Genomic DNA, 17,169 nt, shown 5'->3' with positions numbered 1-17,169 from the left:
AGTTTGGGTCCCTCTTTACCTGGCGACGGAAATTTTGCGACTCAACTTCCACGCCGTCCCTCTGATCCAACATTCGACTTGTCGCCTCTCGAAGCGTCGCGACTCCTCGCTTCTGGTCATGTACATCGCATGCGAATCCCCAGCACTTCAAGCAGCTTCCGATTCAAGCTTGTTGTGATCACAACCCCAATCCGCACTTGCCGGATCCCCGCATACCTGCGATCGACCTCTCGATCATACCAACGCCGGCGCTTTTAGCTGCCTCGCAACAGTCCGATTTCCGCTTCGAAGTTTACAAGCGCGCCTAGCATGGCTACCGACGCGTCCACCAAGCGTGCTGTGAAGGAGCAGCTTGTGGATAAGCTGCCTAAGCGATTCAAGGGCATCAAATTTGGCATTCAGTGAGTTTGCTTCGCGGCTGTGATCTCGGTTTGCTGGACAGCGCTGACTTGTCTTCTCTCGTTACTAGATCCAACCAAGACATTGCCAATCAAGCTGTCCTCGAGGTCTCTGACCGCTTGCTTTACGACATCGAGAATAATCGCGCCCCATATCGCCATGGTCCTCTCGACTCCCGACTGGTGAGCTTCCGACCTCCGCCCACGTCGAACTTATCTAATGCAAATATCTTGGCTAGGGAACCTCGAGCAAAGCAGGAAAATGTGCTACCTGCGAGCTATCGCTGTCGGAGTGCAATGGCCACTTTGGTCATGTCCGCCTCCCGTTGCCGGCCTTCCACGTCGGCTACTTGCGCTTCATCATGTCTATCCTGCAAGAGATTTGCAAGGTAAAGTTAATCGTTACACTAGGAGGCGAGGGCTTGCTAATGTTGTGCCAGGATTGTGGCCGAGTGTTACTGGAAGAACCTGAACGACGGCAGTTTCTTAAGGAGTTGCGGCGACCGTTCCTCGATAACCTGCGCCGAACGCAAATATGCAAAAAGATCAATGCAGAATGCCGAAAGATCAAGACCTGCCCATACTGTGGCTCCATCAACGGCCAGATTCGAAAGATTGGTGTCCTCAAGCTTGCCCACGACAAGTTCTCCTTTTACAACAAGTCCACCTCGGTGAAGAAGGTCCCCCCCGAGAGCAAGATCAAGTTCGACAACTCCTTCACCGAGGCGAAGCGCGAGAACCCTGAGCTCGATAAGCATCTTCGAAAGGCTATGGAGGATCTGAATCCGCTGAGGGTTCTCAACCTCTTCAAGATGATCAGCCCTACTGACTGCGAGCTCCTTGGCCTCGACCCTGCTGAAGGTCGCCCGGAAATGTTTATCTGGCAATTCCTTCCTGCTCCTCCAGTTTGCATCAGGCCCTCTGTTGCCCAAGACAATGCTAGCAATGAAGACGACATTACCACCAAGCTCGCCGATATCGTCTGGGTTAGCGGCATGATCCGATCCGCCCTGCAAAAGGGCTCTCCGGTTCAGACGATCATGGAACAGTGGGAGTACTTGCAGACTCAGATCGCTATGTACGTCAATAGTGATGTTCCTGGCCTTCAGCAGCCTGGATTCGGTAAAGCTACAAGGGGCTTCTGCCAACGTCTGAAGGGCAAGCAAGGCCGCTTCCGAGGAAACCTCTCCGGAAAGCGAGTCGACTTCTCTGGAAGAACCGTCATCTCTCCTGACCCTAACCTCGGTATCGATCAAGTGGCTGTCCCTGAACTTGTCGCCAAGAACCTCACCTACCCCGAAAGGGTACAGCGACACAACATCGAGAAGCTCCGCCAGTGTATCAAGAATGGAGTCGATGTCTGGCCAGGAGCGCAGCGAGTTGTCAAGCAGGATGACGGTGGCTACTCGATCAACTTGAAATTTGCCAACAGGGATAACACATCCCGAGATCTCAAATATGGAGATGTCGTCGAGCGTCATTTGGAGGACAACGACATTGTGCTCTTCAACCGTCAGCCGTCCCTGCATAAACTGAGTATCATGAGCCATCTTGCAAAGGTTCGTCCTTGGAGGACATTTAGGCTCAACGAGTGTGTTTGTGGACCATACAACGCCGATTTTGACGGCGATGAGATGAACCTCCATGTTCCGCAGACAGAAGAAGCTCGTGCTGAAGCCATCAATCTGATGGGAATCAAGCACAACTTGGCGACACCCAAGAACGGCGAACCTGTCATTGCTGCAACCCAAGATTTCATCACGGCGGCTTTCTTGCTTAGCAGCAAGGATCGATTCTTTGACCGCAAGACCTTCACCTACCTTTGCATGCACATGATGGATGGTAAAACCCACCTTGACATGCCTCCGCCCGCCATCATTGCACCGCAGGCTCTTTGGACCGGAAAGCAGCTCTTCAGTATGCTCATGCGACCCAACAAGGATTCAAAGGTCAAGGTCAACCTGGATGCCAAGTGCCGAGCGTACAAGGCCCGACCCGGCCAATGCCCCGACATGGACCCCAACGACGGCTGGCTTGTTGTACGCAACTCCGAGGTCATGTGTGGTCGCATGGACAAGTCTACAGTCGGATCAGGCAAGAAGGATTCGATTTTCTACGTCATTCTTCGTGATTTCGGCCCTGACGAAGCTGTTATCGCCATGAACAGACTTGCTAAGCTGTGTGCGCGTCAATTGACAAACCGAGGCTTCTCCATTGGTGTTGGAGATGTCTTCCCAACCCAGTCGCTCAACGATGAGAAGGAAAAGCTGGTAGCGGTCGCCTACAAACAGTGCGATGACCTCATCGAGACCTTCAAGGCCGGCAAACTTGAGAAGGCGGCTGGCTGCAACCAGGAGCAAACCCTGGAAAACTCCATGTCTGGTATTCTGAGCAAAGTCCGACAGCAAGCAGGTTCATACTGTGTTGACACCCTGAGCCGCAACAACGCCCCTCTTATTATGGCCAAGTCTGGCTCCAAAGGTTCAGATATCAACGTGGCGCAGATGGTTGCGCTTGTCGGACAGCAGATTATCGGCGGTTCGCGTGTGGCGGACGGGTTCCAGGACCGAACTCTTCCGCACTTTCACAAAAACGCTCGACAGCCTCCATCAAAGGGTTTCGTCAAGAACAGCTTTTACACCGGCCTTTTCCCCACCGAGTTCATCTTTCACGCCATGTCGGGCCGTGAAGGTCTGGTCGATACAGCTGTCAAGACTGCTGAAACTGGCTACATGTCTCGACGACTCATGAAGTCACTTGAAGATTTGTCCACGCAGTACGATGATACAGTGCGAACCTCGGGTGGTGGCATTGTGCAGTTCCAGTTTGGTGCGGACAAACTCGACCCCGTCGACATGGAAGGTTCTGCAGAGCCGGTGCATTTCCTGCGAACCTGGACTCACGCAGAGAGCTTGACCAGGGACAATAGCGAGGCATCCATGACCCCAGAAGAGATCCGGTCCTTTTGCGACACCGTATTGGAGACCGAACGAAAACGTTATGTCCGACGTGGTCTCCTGCATAATGAAGTCTTGGACTATGGGGACACGAGCGACTATGGTATCGACGAGCACGAAGGTGCCAGAGGATTTCTCAAGGCGATTGAGACCCACGTCGAAGGTCTGGCATCGAAGCTGGAGCGGGTCAGAAAGCTTGCTGGATTTGAGGGCGATGTGATGGTGAGGGCAACAGCTCAGGACCACGCCGACCGGACGGCCAAGGTTACCTTGTCCACACTCCGCCTTTTCATCAAGATGTGTCTTGACAAGTACAAGAAGGCGCACGTCGAACCCGGACATGCTGTCGGTGCTGTCGGCGCCCATTCTATCGGTGAACCTGGTACTCAGATGACACTGAAGACTTTCCATTTCGCCGGTGTTGCTGGTATGAGTATCACTCAGGGTGTTCCTCGAATCAAGGAAATCATCAACGCTTCCAAGACCATCAGTACTCCAGTTATCACATGCCCGCTAGAAAATAACGAACAGATCGAAGCGGCGCGAGTGGTCAAGGGACGTATCGAAAAGACGTACATTTCTGACGTCTTGCGCTTTGTCGAGGATGAATGGCGTACCAACGAGGGCAATGTCGTTCTCCAAATCGATTCAACCGCTCTTTCAGACATGCATCTGGGTATTGGGCCTTATGACATCGCTGAGGCCATCTGCAAGCAGCGCAAGTTGAAGGTGCAACGCGATGATCTGTCAATTGACGGCGAGAGAATTATTGTTCGTGTGCGCGATGTCAGCGATTCTACAAAGAGGACAACTGCCCGAAGCAAAGCCGCTGCTGATGACACCGGGGATATGCTACTACGAGCCAATTTCCTGCGTCGTGCGCTTCCTACGGTGCCGATTTCTGGTTATTCCGAAGCAACTCGTGCCATTATCCAGACCTCGGAACAAAACACTCACACCGTCTTAGTCGAGGGTTATGGACTTCGAGAATGTATGACGACGGAAGGTGTCATCGGTATCAAGGCCCGTTCAAACAATGTCATGGAATGCCGAGATGTTTTGGGTATTGAGGCTGCAAGAACTACCATCGCAGCCGAAATCGGTGAGGTCATGGGCGACATGGGTATTGATCCGCGACACATGCAGCTCCTGGCTGATGTGATGACTTACAAGGGCGAGGTACTGGGTATTACGCGATTTGGTTTGTCCAAGATGAGAGACAGTGTGCTGCAACTGGCCTCGTTCGAGAAAACCCCAGATCATCTCTTTGAGGCTGCGGCTGGCATGAAGACGGACCAGATCGAAGGTGTCAGTGAATGCATCATCATGGGTCAAACGATGAGAGTTGGAACCGGCGCCTTCCAGGTGGTTCGTCGTCTGGGTATTCAGGGAGGAGACCTCAAACAGAAGCCGACAGCGTTTGAAGATGCTTGGGCTGCTGAGACGGCGCTGAAGCGAAAGGCACGCCGCAAGGTTTAGTCGGTTGGAGGACGTCCGCTTGTTCTGGAGTATAAAAGTAGGATGGATTGATGTATTCATGCCAAAATAGCGATACCATAGGGGAATTGTAAAGTTTTTGTCTTTGAATTGACTTGTCTTTCTTGCCTGGCTTGGTCTGGCTTGGTCATCCTTGAGTCTTTCTTTGCAACGGCGACTGTGCACCACCGTCATAGGCCCCACGTGATACCGTCTGACGAGTTCATCGTGAACGCCACCACCAATATTCACATCGAACTTGCACGCTCGTCATAAATTGACTCACTCAACAGTCAAATACCGCGAAAATGTGCGGTCGCTATGCGTTAGCTCTGGTGAGTGACAATATTCGGCAAGATGATGACTCTAACCTGAAGCCACAGCGCCCATCGCAAATCCGCCAGATGCTTGAGGAGGACGGCTTAGACATTGATGACGCACCAGAAGATGAAGGAGATGGCACCCCCCGCAACACTTACAATTTTGCACCTGGAAATCACGGTATCGTTTATCGCGCGAATACCCCCGATGGAGGTGCTGGCCACCAGGGAACGGACAATGAGAAACAGCAGCACGCTGATCCCAGCGACCCGACCGAGCAAGCAGCAAGCTCTGAACAAGTCAAGTACAAGCTACAATCTATGAAATGGGGCTTGATCCCGTCGTGGACGAAGCGAAACCCAGACTACGGGTCGATGCTGAAAACCATCAATTGCCGTGATGATTCACTAAGCTCACCGGGAGGCATGTGGGCCAGCATGAAGGCTCGCAAGCGGTGCATTGTCGTTGCCCAAGGATTTTACGAGTGGCTCAAGACCGGCAAAGACAAACAGCCTCATTACGTGAAGCGAAAGGATGGCCATCTCATGTGTTTCGCAGGGCTTTGGGACTGTGTGCAGTATGAAGGTAACAGAGACGACTGAGATGAACCAAAGTGGTTCAGGCTGACATTCCACAGGATCTGCAGACAAGACCTACACCTACACTGTCATCACCACAGACTCAAACAAGCAGTTAAAGTTCCTCCATAGCCGAATGCCGGTCATCTTCAACCCCGACTCGTCAGCCATCAAGACTTGGCTAGATCCTTCTCGGGATCAATGGTCTCGCGAGCTACAATCTTTGCTCAAACCCTTCGAAGGAGAGTTGGAGGTCTACCCGGTCACTAAAGAGGTTGGTAAAGTCGGGAACAACTCACCATCTTTCATTATACCCCTGGATAGCAAGGAAAACAAGTCGAATATCGCCAACTTCTTTGCCAACGCCAAACAGAAGAAGGGATCAGGACTCCAGGACCCAGGTCAACATTCAGAGGTCAAGGTTAAAGAGGAAGAAGACCAGTCGCGTGACGACAGCAAAGCGACTACTGATTTGTTTGATTCTGAGAAGTTATCTCATGGTAAACGGAAGGCATCAGGAGTGACGAATGATGATGAGGGGACTGCGAAACGTCGAGAAGTGGGCAAGATAAGCGCAACTCAGAACAAGGGCCGAGAAACAAAGAAGGGAAAGGCAGGAGATAGCTATAAAATCACAAGATTTTTTAATTAAAGTATTTAAGAGTTTCTATAAACTAAGGTTATTCCATCATTTTGGCTCGCTAATGATCAGAGTTAAAAATACTATATTATGATAGTATTCAATTTGTCCTATTTTGGGATCCTTTAGCCCACACCGGATCAGCCGTTACCTAATAGCAGCTCAAGATTCATCTCTGAGTTTTGCTCAACACCTGAGACTCCCCAGTCTTGAGCAACAAAGTGCAAGAAGTTGACGTAAGTATCTACGGAAGCCTCCCATATCTTCCTCATTGCCCAAAGAGCTCTCAAGCAAATCTGCCAATTCTCTTGAGCCCTGCTTTTTAGCTCGAAATCAGACGATGTCATGTTTAGACAGTGTACAAGAGCGGCGCGGAAAATGTGGTAAATGGCGAGTGGAGGCAATGTTCGAGTGACGTTGTTTGCCTCTAGGCGACTCAGCAACTCCGAAATGGCCTCAGCTGCGGCGGTCACCAAATTCATCGAAGTACCTGGATCGCTTGCTTTATGCTCGCTGGAGATGTGGAGAAAGGGCCGATGCAGGTTGAGAACGGCGGCGTGGTAAGAAATCCACACAACAGCTTTGTCGGTCGATAGTGTGCTGCCCGTCTCGATGACAACGCAGGCACTGAGACGTTGTCGGAAGACTGCAAGAGCATCTGTAGCCTTCTGTAAATGGGCTTCCTGATCAGCTGCTGAGAGCAACTTGAAAGCCGGGGTATAGCTATGGACATTCCGGTGTTAGACAGCCAAAGTTCTTATGGTACCCGGTGATAGAACAATCAACCTACACTGTTTCCACGTAGAGGTGATTTAATTGCAATAAAGAGCAGTGTTGCTCAAACGATACGATGGAATCGTCAGAACCTGGCAAGACGCCTACGGTGACTGGCGGCTGAATGATATCCCAAGGAATTGCAAGAGGAACCCCAAGACTGGGGGTTGATGTTCTGAGGCGATTAATAGAATGAATGTCAGCTAACGGAGGACAGGGCAATGACACCACAGTAGATTCCACTTTGTTGTTACCTTTCTACCAGGAATAACGACCAGAATGTCCTGACGCTGTCAATGTAATCCAGGCTTGGTTCGTTCGCTGCCGTCGAAAATGGACTCGATACTTCGTCTAACTTGAGTCGCATGGAGAGACCGGATGCCAGGTCTTGAAGAGAACATGTCAGCAATGATTCAACAAGATAGAGTTTAAACCTACATTGATAGGCAAAACCGGCTGAACGCTGGAACAATGTATGCTTCAACCAGGCGAGAATCGATAAAGCCTTTATAACGGGCAAACATGTGTCTGACCTAGAGCAAGATATGACCAGCTTTTCGGCGTGAGCCAACAACGCGTCCTCTAAATCTTCTGCAACGTGTAGACAATGAGCTGATACGGCAAAGATGACGCTATAGAGAAGCTGCAGCGGCTCTCCGTTTCGAGGGAAAGTGTCCGAAAACGCCAGCCAGGCTGGCTCGACAAATTGATAATACCTGTTGATGGTTTCCAAGAAAAACTCCTTCAGGTGGCTTTTCAGTTCCTCCTGGCGGCTGAATTCCTCAATGAGGCTGTTGACTTTGGAAGCAGGCAGTTCCTTTGAGCTGGATGGGCTTTTGAACCTCCCTAGAGCTGGCCCGGGGATGGAAAAGTTTCCAGGTCCAGAGAACAGAACCATTTCGTCTCCTGCACGGCCGAGATTGCTCCAATCGAGAGACGCGAACTCCTGTACTGCACTCGGGGATCTCATGGGACCAGGGCAGCGTTGTTTCGTGGCTTGACCTGTCTTGGTCTTGCCATGATTCACGAGCTGTGGATTTCTCTCAGTCAGTCGTTTGGGGCCTCTCGAGGTCGAGCTGCTACGCGATTCTGCCAGTAAGGCTGACAGCTGAGAGACCTGGTCCTCGAGATGTTTGATGTATGATTTCTCACGATTCCTGTTGCTGTGAGATGGAGGAAATGTGAGTCCAAGAATGAAAGATTAAATAAATAATTGCACGGCGGCAACATACCTAAAGGGTTTACGACGGGACTCCCAGTGGCATGAGATATCACGTAGTTCACATGGTGCGCAACGAGGCTTTGTACCATCACACTGGAAGCTCAGAGTCAGTCATCCGAGAAAGTCAGGAGTGAAGGGAAACTAACCTTGCGCTTCCTCTTTCGACAAGACTCACACGCGGTGTAAACACGGTCTGCTAGCCAGTCCGGGTCGCTCTCGTGATGGCGGGAGGTTCTCAAAGTGTTGTGGGGCGTTTTCGGCATCTCACGATCTTGCAATTAGAAGCTCTCGGCCCTAGGTAATTGTCGTAATTAGGGGTTAAGAAAGGTTGATTCCTTGGCGTTCAAGTATATCGTTTTTATGCTAGCCTTTCAAGGCGGTGTCAAGCTTCGGAGAAATTACCTGCACGCTATGATGAGCTATTTGTGAGTGGCTAGCGGCGGATGACTCTCATCCGCGGCTTGTCCGGCAGTCGATGGGACCAACGAGATGGGTGATCCATGCCCTTTGCGGATGGAGTCGATATCGAGATATATCCACTTCCGGATCCGCATCTGGAGCATCATGTTCATAGTCCGTTTTCCTCCATGGAAAGCGCGGTTGCCTGTCGAGTTGGCTGCTGAAATGATGTCCCATGATGGACAATGAGTTCCACCCAAGGGGACTTTCAGGAGAAATCACATATGCAATCTTCGGAGCTTCGGATGGCAAGATTAGTCCCGGTACCGAGAATCTATGCCATCGTAGCAAGTTTCGTGAGCACACTTGTGTATAAAAGGACATCAAAGACTCATCTTGAAGTCTTCGATTCCTTTTCTCTTCAGTGAACTCCATCGCTAAAGCCTCACCACTGCCCGCAATATCCAAAAGCTCCGCCGACTGTTGTTCTTTTGTTCTCATCTTCTGCATCACTTGAAGATTCTTCCACGTCATAAACATGTCTCTTCCACCCACTACCGACGTACTCATTGTTGGTGCTGGCCCGGTTGGCCTTCTTACCGGGATTGGCCTTACGCAACAAGGCGTTGATTGTGTTCTTGTCGGTATGTCAACCGTGAGAGATCTTCAACACTCAGTCCTCGAGAATCGTGGAGCCTTACATTCTCCAAGAGACTGCTAGGGAATAAGATGGGGCTGACGATATAGAAAAACGAGAGCGCGACGTCCAGGCCACGTTTGGCCGTGCGACAACGCTTTACCCAAGGTCCTTGGAGCTTCTCGAGCAGCTGGACGTGGCTGATGACTTGATTCAAGAGGGCTTCGTGTCTCGAAGCAGTATCAATTTCAAGGATGGAAAAAGGGTGAACGAAAGAGGGTGGAACCTCATGTTCGATCACCTCAAGCCGAGCTACCATGACTATGCTCTGAACATCCGTCAGCGGTACTCGGAGGATGTCTTTCGAAACCACTTCGAAAGCTACGGCAAGTCGGTTTGGTTTTCCTGGAAGCTCACAACTTATGCCATCGACACTTCCCTCGGTGACGGGTACAACGTTACGGCCACTCTTGAACACAAGACGATGGGAAAAGCGCAAGTCCGCTGGTATGGCCCCCGTCCTTCTGAAATCGAACTCGATGTGATGATACTAATGACTCATTGAAATAGCAAATATCTTGTTGGATCCGATGGTGGCTCCTCATCGGTCCGGCAGTTGGTTGGCATCGATCTTGACCTTGATCCAACCACCCATGAATGGATCCGAATTGACGGCAAAATGTCAACTGATATGCCCGATGCAAACATCGGGTTCGCTTCGATCGAGACAGAGCATCACGGAAATATCCTATGGGTGAAGCTCGATCGGGATGCCCATCGTGTTGGGTTTGCTCTTACGCCTTCACTGTTGGCAAAATACCCAAACGGCATCACTCAAGATGAGGCCTTGAAGGAAGCTGCTGAGGGCATGAAGCCGTTCAAGCTGGAAGTCGACAGACTAGACTGGTGGACTCACTACAAGTATGTCGAGGGATCACAAGCTTTGAGAATTTCAGAGTTGAACGTATCACTAACTTGGATGCTACTAGGATCAAGCAGAGCGTTGCTCAGTTTTTGCAAAAGGACCAATTTGTCCTCCTCGGGGGTGATGCTGCCCATACCCATTCCTCTGGTTTTGCTCAGGGCATGAACACGGGCATTCACGACGCTACGAATCTCGTGTGGAAGCTGGCGGGAACCATCAAGGGCTGGTATAAGCCTTCGGTTCTCGAGACATATGCCTCGGAACGGCACGCGGCAGCAAAGAAGCTCATTGGGATTGACAAGGATGCCGCGGCTGTCATCTCTGGAGAAATCCCTGCGCAATATCAGGGACTCGGAAGAACCGCAGACGAGATTTTGTGGAAGATCTTTGGTGAGAGCATTGGGTTTAACGTCGGGTTGGGAGTCACATACGCCAACAATGTGATTAACCAAAGCCCTCTGATGACCACTCTCGCATGTGGCATCCGCAGCCCTGACGCACTTGTATGTGCACCTGGAAGCAAGGTTCTATTACGTCTTCACGACGCCCTTTTGATCGACGGGCGTAGAGGCTGTTGGAGCATTGTTGCATTCGCCGGGAACACAGCCTTCACGTCCACCAATTTCCCAGCCCTCAGAGAGACCTTGTCCACGTTTGCCGCGCGTCACGGCGGGATGATTCGACTCGTTACGCTGATGATTGGAACGGTTGGCAGTGGATGGGAGGCATTGGATGGGCCTCCTCTGGGAAAATTCTTCTTTGACCGTGATGGTGCTTGCCACTTCGAGTATGGAGTAGACACCAAGTCGGGTGCTCTCGTCGTGATCCGCCCCGATGGTATTATTAGCTTTGCCGCAGGCTTGGATGAGGGGAGTGAAATTAAGGAGCACTTTTCTAAGTTTATAAGTTAGGATTTAACGTAAATACTTGTATTATATATTGAGATTTATAATATATATTAAAGTTAAATATTTTCTAAGAAACAAAATTAAGAGAAAAGAATAAATATAAGTTATAAAAAACCCTTTTATCAGCCTCCCATCACGTCGCAAGTCGCAGCAAGTCACCCAGGTAGACATCCCACTAGCGGATTGCAAATTCCCTTTCCAGAAGCCCAGGTTGCTCCAAAGTTGACCCGTCCATACATCCATCGAGAAAGCACTCTCCTATGAGCGAGAAACCATTTCCACTGTCTGCTTTCCGCAGCAGGACAGGGACGCTACACCCAAAGAGCACGCACACTAAATCTCCCTTCATGGCCCTCTCCGTAACCATGCCAATGCGTCCGTTGCAGCTGATCATCAGACGGAGCGACAATCTTACCACTGTATCGAAGAACCGGCCGAAAAATGTGTCGTAGTAGTACTCGTCTTCATTTGTAGCAGCCCCCGAGGAGTCGACATCCGTCTGGAGGCTGTCATGCAGGATGCTCTCGAAGCTACGGCCGTGAATGCGAAGGGACCTGGTCCACTGAAACCATTCCTGAAATTCCCTGGGAGCGGAGGAGCTCGATTTTGTTATAATGCGGACAAGTAAGGAAATGAAGTCTCGAAAAAAGTCTGCGGTGGGCATGGCGTATCGCAAATACCGATCCTTCCGGTCCAATACGAAACTTCGACACACGCTTGTGAGAATGTCCATGATCGAGCATGTAGAACCAGAGCAGCTCAAGGATTGCGTAGAGCTCCATCCGGAACTTTGGACCATTTCAAAGTTTTTGGAACCGGTCAAACCATCCACCGTATCAATAAATCCTCGAGCGTATAGTGTCGAGCATTCGAATTCAAATACAGCGTCTGTGTTGTTTGATGCTGAATAATAAACCGACGGATCGACTTCTAGGGCTGCTGGGGAACGAAGATTGCCAATGTGAGCCTTGGAACTTTGGCTGACCATTGAGGGAATCACTTAAGGGTTTCGCTTCTGCCAGTGCGGCACCCAGGAAGGCAAGGATCCCGATGGGGCGCTGTATATTGATGCGAGACATCTGACATCTAGAGATTTGTGCCGCATAATGAAGGATTGTGTGAAATGTAAGTATCCTTCTTGGGTGGTTAGGAAGTAATTGGCGTGCAGGAGAGACTGATCGGTCGAAAGCGCCATGAGGCCGTAGAGTCGATCTCGATCATCACTGGCGTCCATGCAACTGAAGTAGGTGGCCAACGCGGGGAGTGGCAAGGCTGCGTCAACTCCCGGGGTTTTTGTAGCCTTGTACAAACCACGTGCTCTTCGTCAGTTGTTCCCGTGGACGAAGGCGAGAGTATCTTTGATGCCAACTAAAGGGCATTTGTCGGCGATGGATATGCTGCGACAAATGGCGACCCTGCTGGCGTTGCGCGCCGCACCAGAACGAAACGTTGGGGGGTAGCACAAATTCCTGAACGGTCCAGACCCTAGACCACCATTTTCGTGAGAGCAGGTTTGCAAGAGCAGTCCATCGTGTCCGATAGTGATATTGCTGCAACATGGCGCGAACCTCTGCGACACTGAGCTTGCGTCGGGTAGTCTTGTCGAGGAACCTGATGAAGTCCATAGCAAGGTAGCTGTCGCTCGACGGCTCTCCCAGCCAAACGATGACTTGTTCAGCCTGACGATAGATGAGATGCATGAGCTGCACTTGATGACGCCTCTCTTCGAAATTGGCCTGGTTGATGCAGATTGAGTCAATCCACCACCATCTCTTCATCATCCGATTTGCACCGCAAGGCATTACGGGCGACTCCATGAGCAAACCTCACGATACTAGGTCTCGCCCTGAAAAGAGCGTCCCGAAAAGAAGCCTCCCCAAAAGTGTGGCCGTGTCTGGACGACATGTTCTCCCGCCCGAGCAGGCAGCCAGGCGACACCCATCATGCTTGACCTATGATTGCTTCAACTCCCAGACAGTGCCGTCCAAAACAACATCACATTGGTTCGTACGCTGGGCCACATGCAGGTCTCAGCCACACATGAAGGGCAGTCGTGGCAGTACATAACTACCAGCTGGTTAATTAATTAAGCAGGGCTAACACCTATAAAGAGGTTTCAGAGAGAACCCGTTCGTTACTAACCAGCGGGTACTTAGAATGCCTCCCCTATCGTCTCCTCCGTATCGTTTCCATCGGGGAACTAACAACTGTACCTAGCCACGCGTTAATCTGCCTAGTATAAGCGCCTGATTCTTGCCTTAAGCTGCCGCATTTGTGCGACCTATCGACGTCTTCATTATAAATAATAGGCTATCTCAGAGCCACCCTTAGGCGTAACTCAACTACGACAATTTCCACACGTTCTAGATTCCGACTATCTCTATAAGGCCTTTTTTTAAAAGAGAAAAACAACACAGAATGGAGTAAGATGATCTGCTCTCGAATATTGCCTATCCGGCATTTATTTCCAGAGGTTTCAACCATCATAGGGAGTATCCCGCGCTTCTAGAGGGATATAGTTGGGAAACATAAAAGCAACTTTATTGCCCCCTTAAATTGCCGAATGAGTTACTCCACGGGCAATCGAAGCTGAAGCATAATTTTGGTCATGTATTCTGTCATCGTGGACTCTACGAGCGTGCCTCAGGAATCCCTGATAATTCGGCCGCCGCGATCGCCAATGGAACGAGCCAGGGGCTATTTCTGTATGAGGTGGATGCATTCGTCTGGGAGAAGCTAGACGGGGCGTTCGTCGCCCATGACAAAAATCCAAGGCGCGTCGCTGCATTGACTGAACCCTGGGACTGCTACTCTCTGGATGATATTCTCAACGCGGCCCTAGTGACAAGAAGAGTCGAGACAGAGATGGAAGCACCGGATTTTGCCAGCTCATACCTAAAAACCGACGGGAAGATTCCTGGTCTGCTCGACATCTTGTGGAGCGAAAGAATAAAACCCGTCGGGCTCACTCTTCAGATCGACTTGCGGGACGAGGAGTTTGCTAAGGCAATCCCTTACTGCTCTTTCCATCTTTCCAAGCCGTTTTTCAAGCGCGGAAGCTGTCTAGGCGCAGAAGATACATTGGCCTGCAAGTTATTCCGATCAACTATGCTGAAGGGCTACAACATGCACTTCAAGTCCTTCCGTGCTCTTCACGAGGCGATCACAAGGAGCTCAATTGAGGTGTACGGGAAGGACTATTTTCAGATTAACCAGCTACATCTCCTTCCGCCCTTGATAATGGTGTTCTATGCTGAGCCATTGATCAAACTCGCTGAGGAAACGACACCTCTTGACCCCCAGTCAGACAGGAGGAGCTACGAGCACATTCGCCATACCTTCATGAACCAGGTTCTGTCATTTGTGGGAGTGGGGGCAAAAGCATATAACTTCATTCTCGATTCATTCTCGAGATTGTCTACAGCGGCCTTGGCTTGGGCTACGATGTGCACACTGGAAAGGCAACCAATCCTCTTAATGGAAAGCCACTGACGAGCCCGGCCGTCATCTTCGAGAGTCGCGTCGACCGGGCCATGATTGATGTCAGCTTGGAATTGTGAGAGACATACCCACGGCTGCTGTTCTCATCCCGCACGCGATTGCCCGACGAGACTACGCCGAAGGGGAAATTGAAGGCGAATTTTACTACGTCGAGGTTGGTGCTATTGAAAGACGGTGAGGAGGGGCTTTCAACCAAGCTACGAGCCATACACGGAGGGTTATATCCACAGTCCAACCTTGTCGTTGCTGATGACCCGGCTGCAGAAATCGCTGCTCGCACGTGGATCGATCAGAAGTCGGGTCTGGATCGAAGTCAATTGCTACGAAGGCCTTATAATGAGTGGCTAGCAGGGGCAACAGAGGATGTTGTCGCCGCCATTACGAAGCTCAATGACCAGGACTTTCTGCCGAGTAAGGTTGGGGATCCTGTAGCAGCAGGCACTCCGTTGGGCGTTCCTGATAGCCCAATCGATCCGGGCACGAAAGTTGATTTGTGGCGGGAGAAACTCTCATCTCCGGGCAACGAGCCGGCTTCTACTGGTGCAAATCGATATAGTGGCCACAAGCAGAGTGTATACGAGCAAGAAGGGGGGGCTGCATACAGCCATGAGCACACCATACTAGGCAATCACCTCCACCATGTCGCCGACGACTCAGACTCGGCAGATGACCTCTACGAAAAGGCTCAGTCTGACAGCGAAGCAGGCTCCGTGACTTTAAGTGTACCTGGCGTACCGAAAACGTCCAAATTTCCCAGCATCGCCGCAACGAAACGCGCGGCCACTTCCGCATCCGTCTACGACGGAGTCCGGGTGGACAATGCGGAGGAACTCAGGGACCTTCTTTCTAAAGGTGCCGACGGCAACTCTTGGAAGGGACCATTTCGAACGGCGCTAGCGGCAGCATGTATCATGGGTGATGATGTGTGTATCAAGGCGCTGCTGAACGCAGAGGCCGACGTTAACAGTGGAGGACTCTTTGGCTCTCTGTTAGAGCTCGCATCTATGTATGGTTATATCGGTATAGTCGAGAGGTTACTCGCGGTATTGAAAAAGAAGAACGGGTCTAGCGACGCCCCAGAACCTCTCTCCATGGGTTCTGCACTCTATGAAGCGTCTGAAAAGGGGCACGATGCGGTGGTTCGGTCGCTACTGCGCGAAGGGGCCGATATCAACGCTTCGACAGGGCACTGGGGTACAGCGCTGGCAGCAGCATGTGCAAAGGGCCACATTGCCTGTGACCAGTTGCTACTGGATGCAAAGGCCGACGTTAACAGGGGAGGACTCTTTGGCTCCCCGTTGGAACTCGCATCTAGGTACCAGCATATCAACATCGTCGAGAAGCTACGCGCAGTCTTGGAAGAGAACGATAGATCCAGCGACAATGCAGAGTTCAGTCACAGTCCAGAACCACTCCCCGCCAGTTCTACACCTCACGAAGCAGCCGAAAAGGGGCATGATGCAGTGGCTATATCTCCAAGTCAAGGCACAGCGGAACCGAAATGGCGCAGGGCAACTAGAGAGGCTCTCCGGGCAAAGGTTCAGCAAAAGAGGGAAGAGTTACAACTAGCCAATATGCTCTCACCCAGGCCGCAACCCCAGCTTCCCAGCTGTGGCTGTTTGCTGTGCTTCCTTGACCAAGAAATCGAAACCGCCGTGTGGCACAACGGATTGCCTGGAGTCGTCATTGATCCAGTTTCCCACAGAGTAACAAACACAAGAAAGCATGCTGCCAACTCCTCAAAGGCTCATGAGCCAGTTTTACGACGCGAGACGGGAAAGGATGTAGTCAATGAGGGGCGACGAGCTCGACGGATTCGGAAACTCCATATGACCCTGGCCAACTCTGGCGATCCGTCTATAGCTCGCCTGGGTTTTTTCCTGCCAGGAGTTGCAAAGCGATAGTTGGTGGCAGGCCTTTAGCTGTATGGTTGCTGGGATAGGGCCAATTCACTCGTCAGGGAGTCAAAGATTAACAGGCGAGGTGGTGTTATGGTGAGAATGCAATGGGTAGGGGGGTTTCAGAACGTGATAGCCAAGCGATACCTTCCGTACTTGTCGGCGCGGGAAGGCTACTTCAGACCACTCTTGGTGACCCAGAGATTTCTATACATCCTGGGATACTACAGTTGGATTTATCGAACTCACAGCTACGATCGATGAAAGGCCCGTTGTGGTTTTAATAATATCTAATCTATCTCTTAAGTTAGTAGAAACCTACGCTCTATTTACTGCCTTACTTAGCGCTATAATAATAAGAGTATATAAGGGGTATATTTTATTCTCTTAATAAAGGGCTTCTTAATAAAATACTATAGAAATTATTTTTAATTTAATAATACATATTTAATTAATTCTTAATATATTATAAGTAGCTTATACTTATAATATTAAAAGCTTTATTAAGGAAATATATAACTAGTTAATTAGCCTT

General features: G+C 50.6%; 3 protein-coding genes across 3 annotated transcripts; all 3 read left to right on the top strand.

The window, feature by feature from the left end:
- Positions 1–309: 309 nt before the first annotated feature.
- NECHADRAFT_41824 (uncharacterized protein) lies at positions 310–4,834 on the top strand (the record flags this gene model as incomplete). The annotated part of the gene is made up of 4 exons (XM_003051027.1): positions 310–401; positions 470–581; positions 638–787; positions 839–4,834. The coding sequence occupies 4 exons, from the start codon at positions 310–312 to the stop codon at positions 4,832–4,834; spliced, it is 4,350 nt and encodes a 1,449-aa protein (XP_003051073.1).
- A 455-nt stretch (positions 4,835–5,289) lies between these two features.
- Positions 5,290–6,097, top strand: NECHADRAFT_5659 (uncharacterized protein; the record flags this gene model as incomplete). Its single annotated transcript, XM_003051026.1, has 2 exons — positions 5,290–5,737; positions 5,790–6,097. Coding segments are annotated over 2 exons (756 nt in total), but the record flags the coding sequence as incomplete, so codon positions are not given.
- Positions 6,098–9,303: 3,206 nt separating this feature from the next.
- On the top strand, positions 9,304–11,238 carry NECHADRAFT_41156 (uncharacterized protein; the record flags this gene model as incomplete). Its single annotated transcript, XM_003051025.1, has 4 exons — positions 9,304–9,409; positions 9,513–9,909; positions 9,973–10,323; positions 10,392–11,238. 4 exons carry the CDS (start codon positions 9,304–9,306, stop codon positions 11,236–11,238), a joined length of 1,701 nt encoding a protein of 566 aa, XP_003051071.1.
- Positions 11,239–17,169: the final 5,931 nt, after the last annotated feature.

Source organism: Fusarium vanettenii (genome assembly GCF_000151355.1).
Source record: "Fusarium vanettenii 77-13-4 chromosome 5 genomic scaffold NECHAsca_5_chr5_3_0, whole genome shotgun sequence".
Lineage (NCBI taxonomy): Eukaryota > Fungi > Ascomycota > Sordariomycetes > Hypocreales > Nectriaceae > Fusarium > Fusarium vanettenii.
This window is presented reverse-complemented; position numbering and strand designations above follow the sequence as displayed.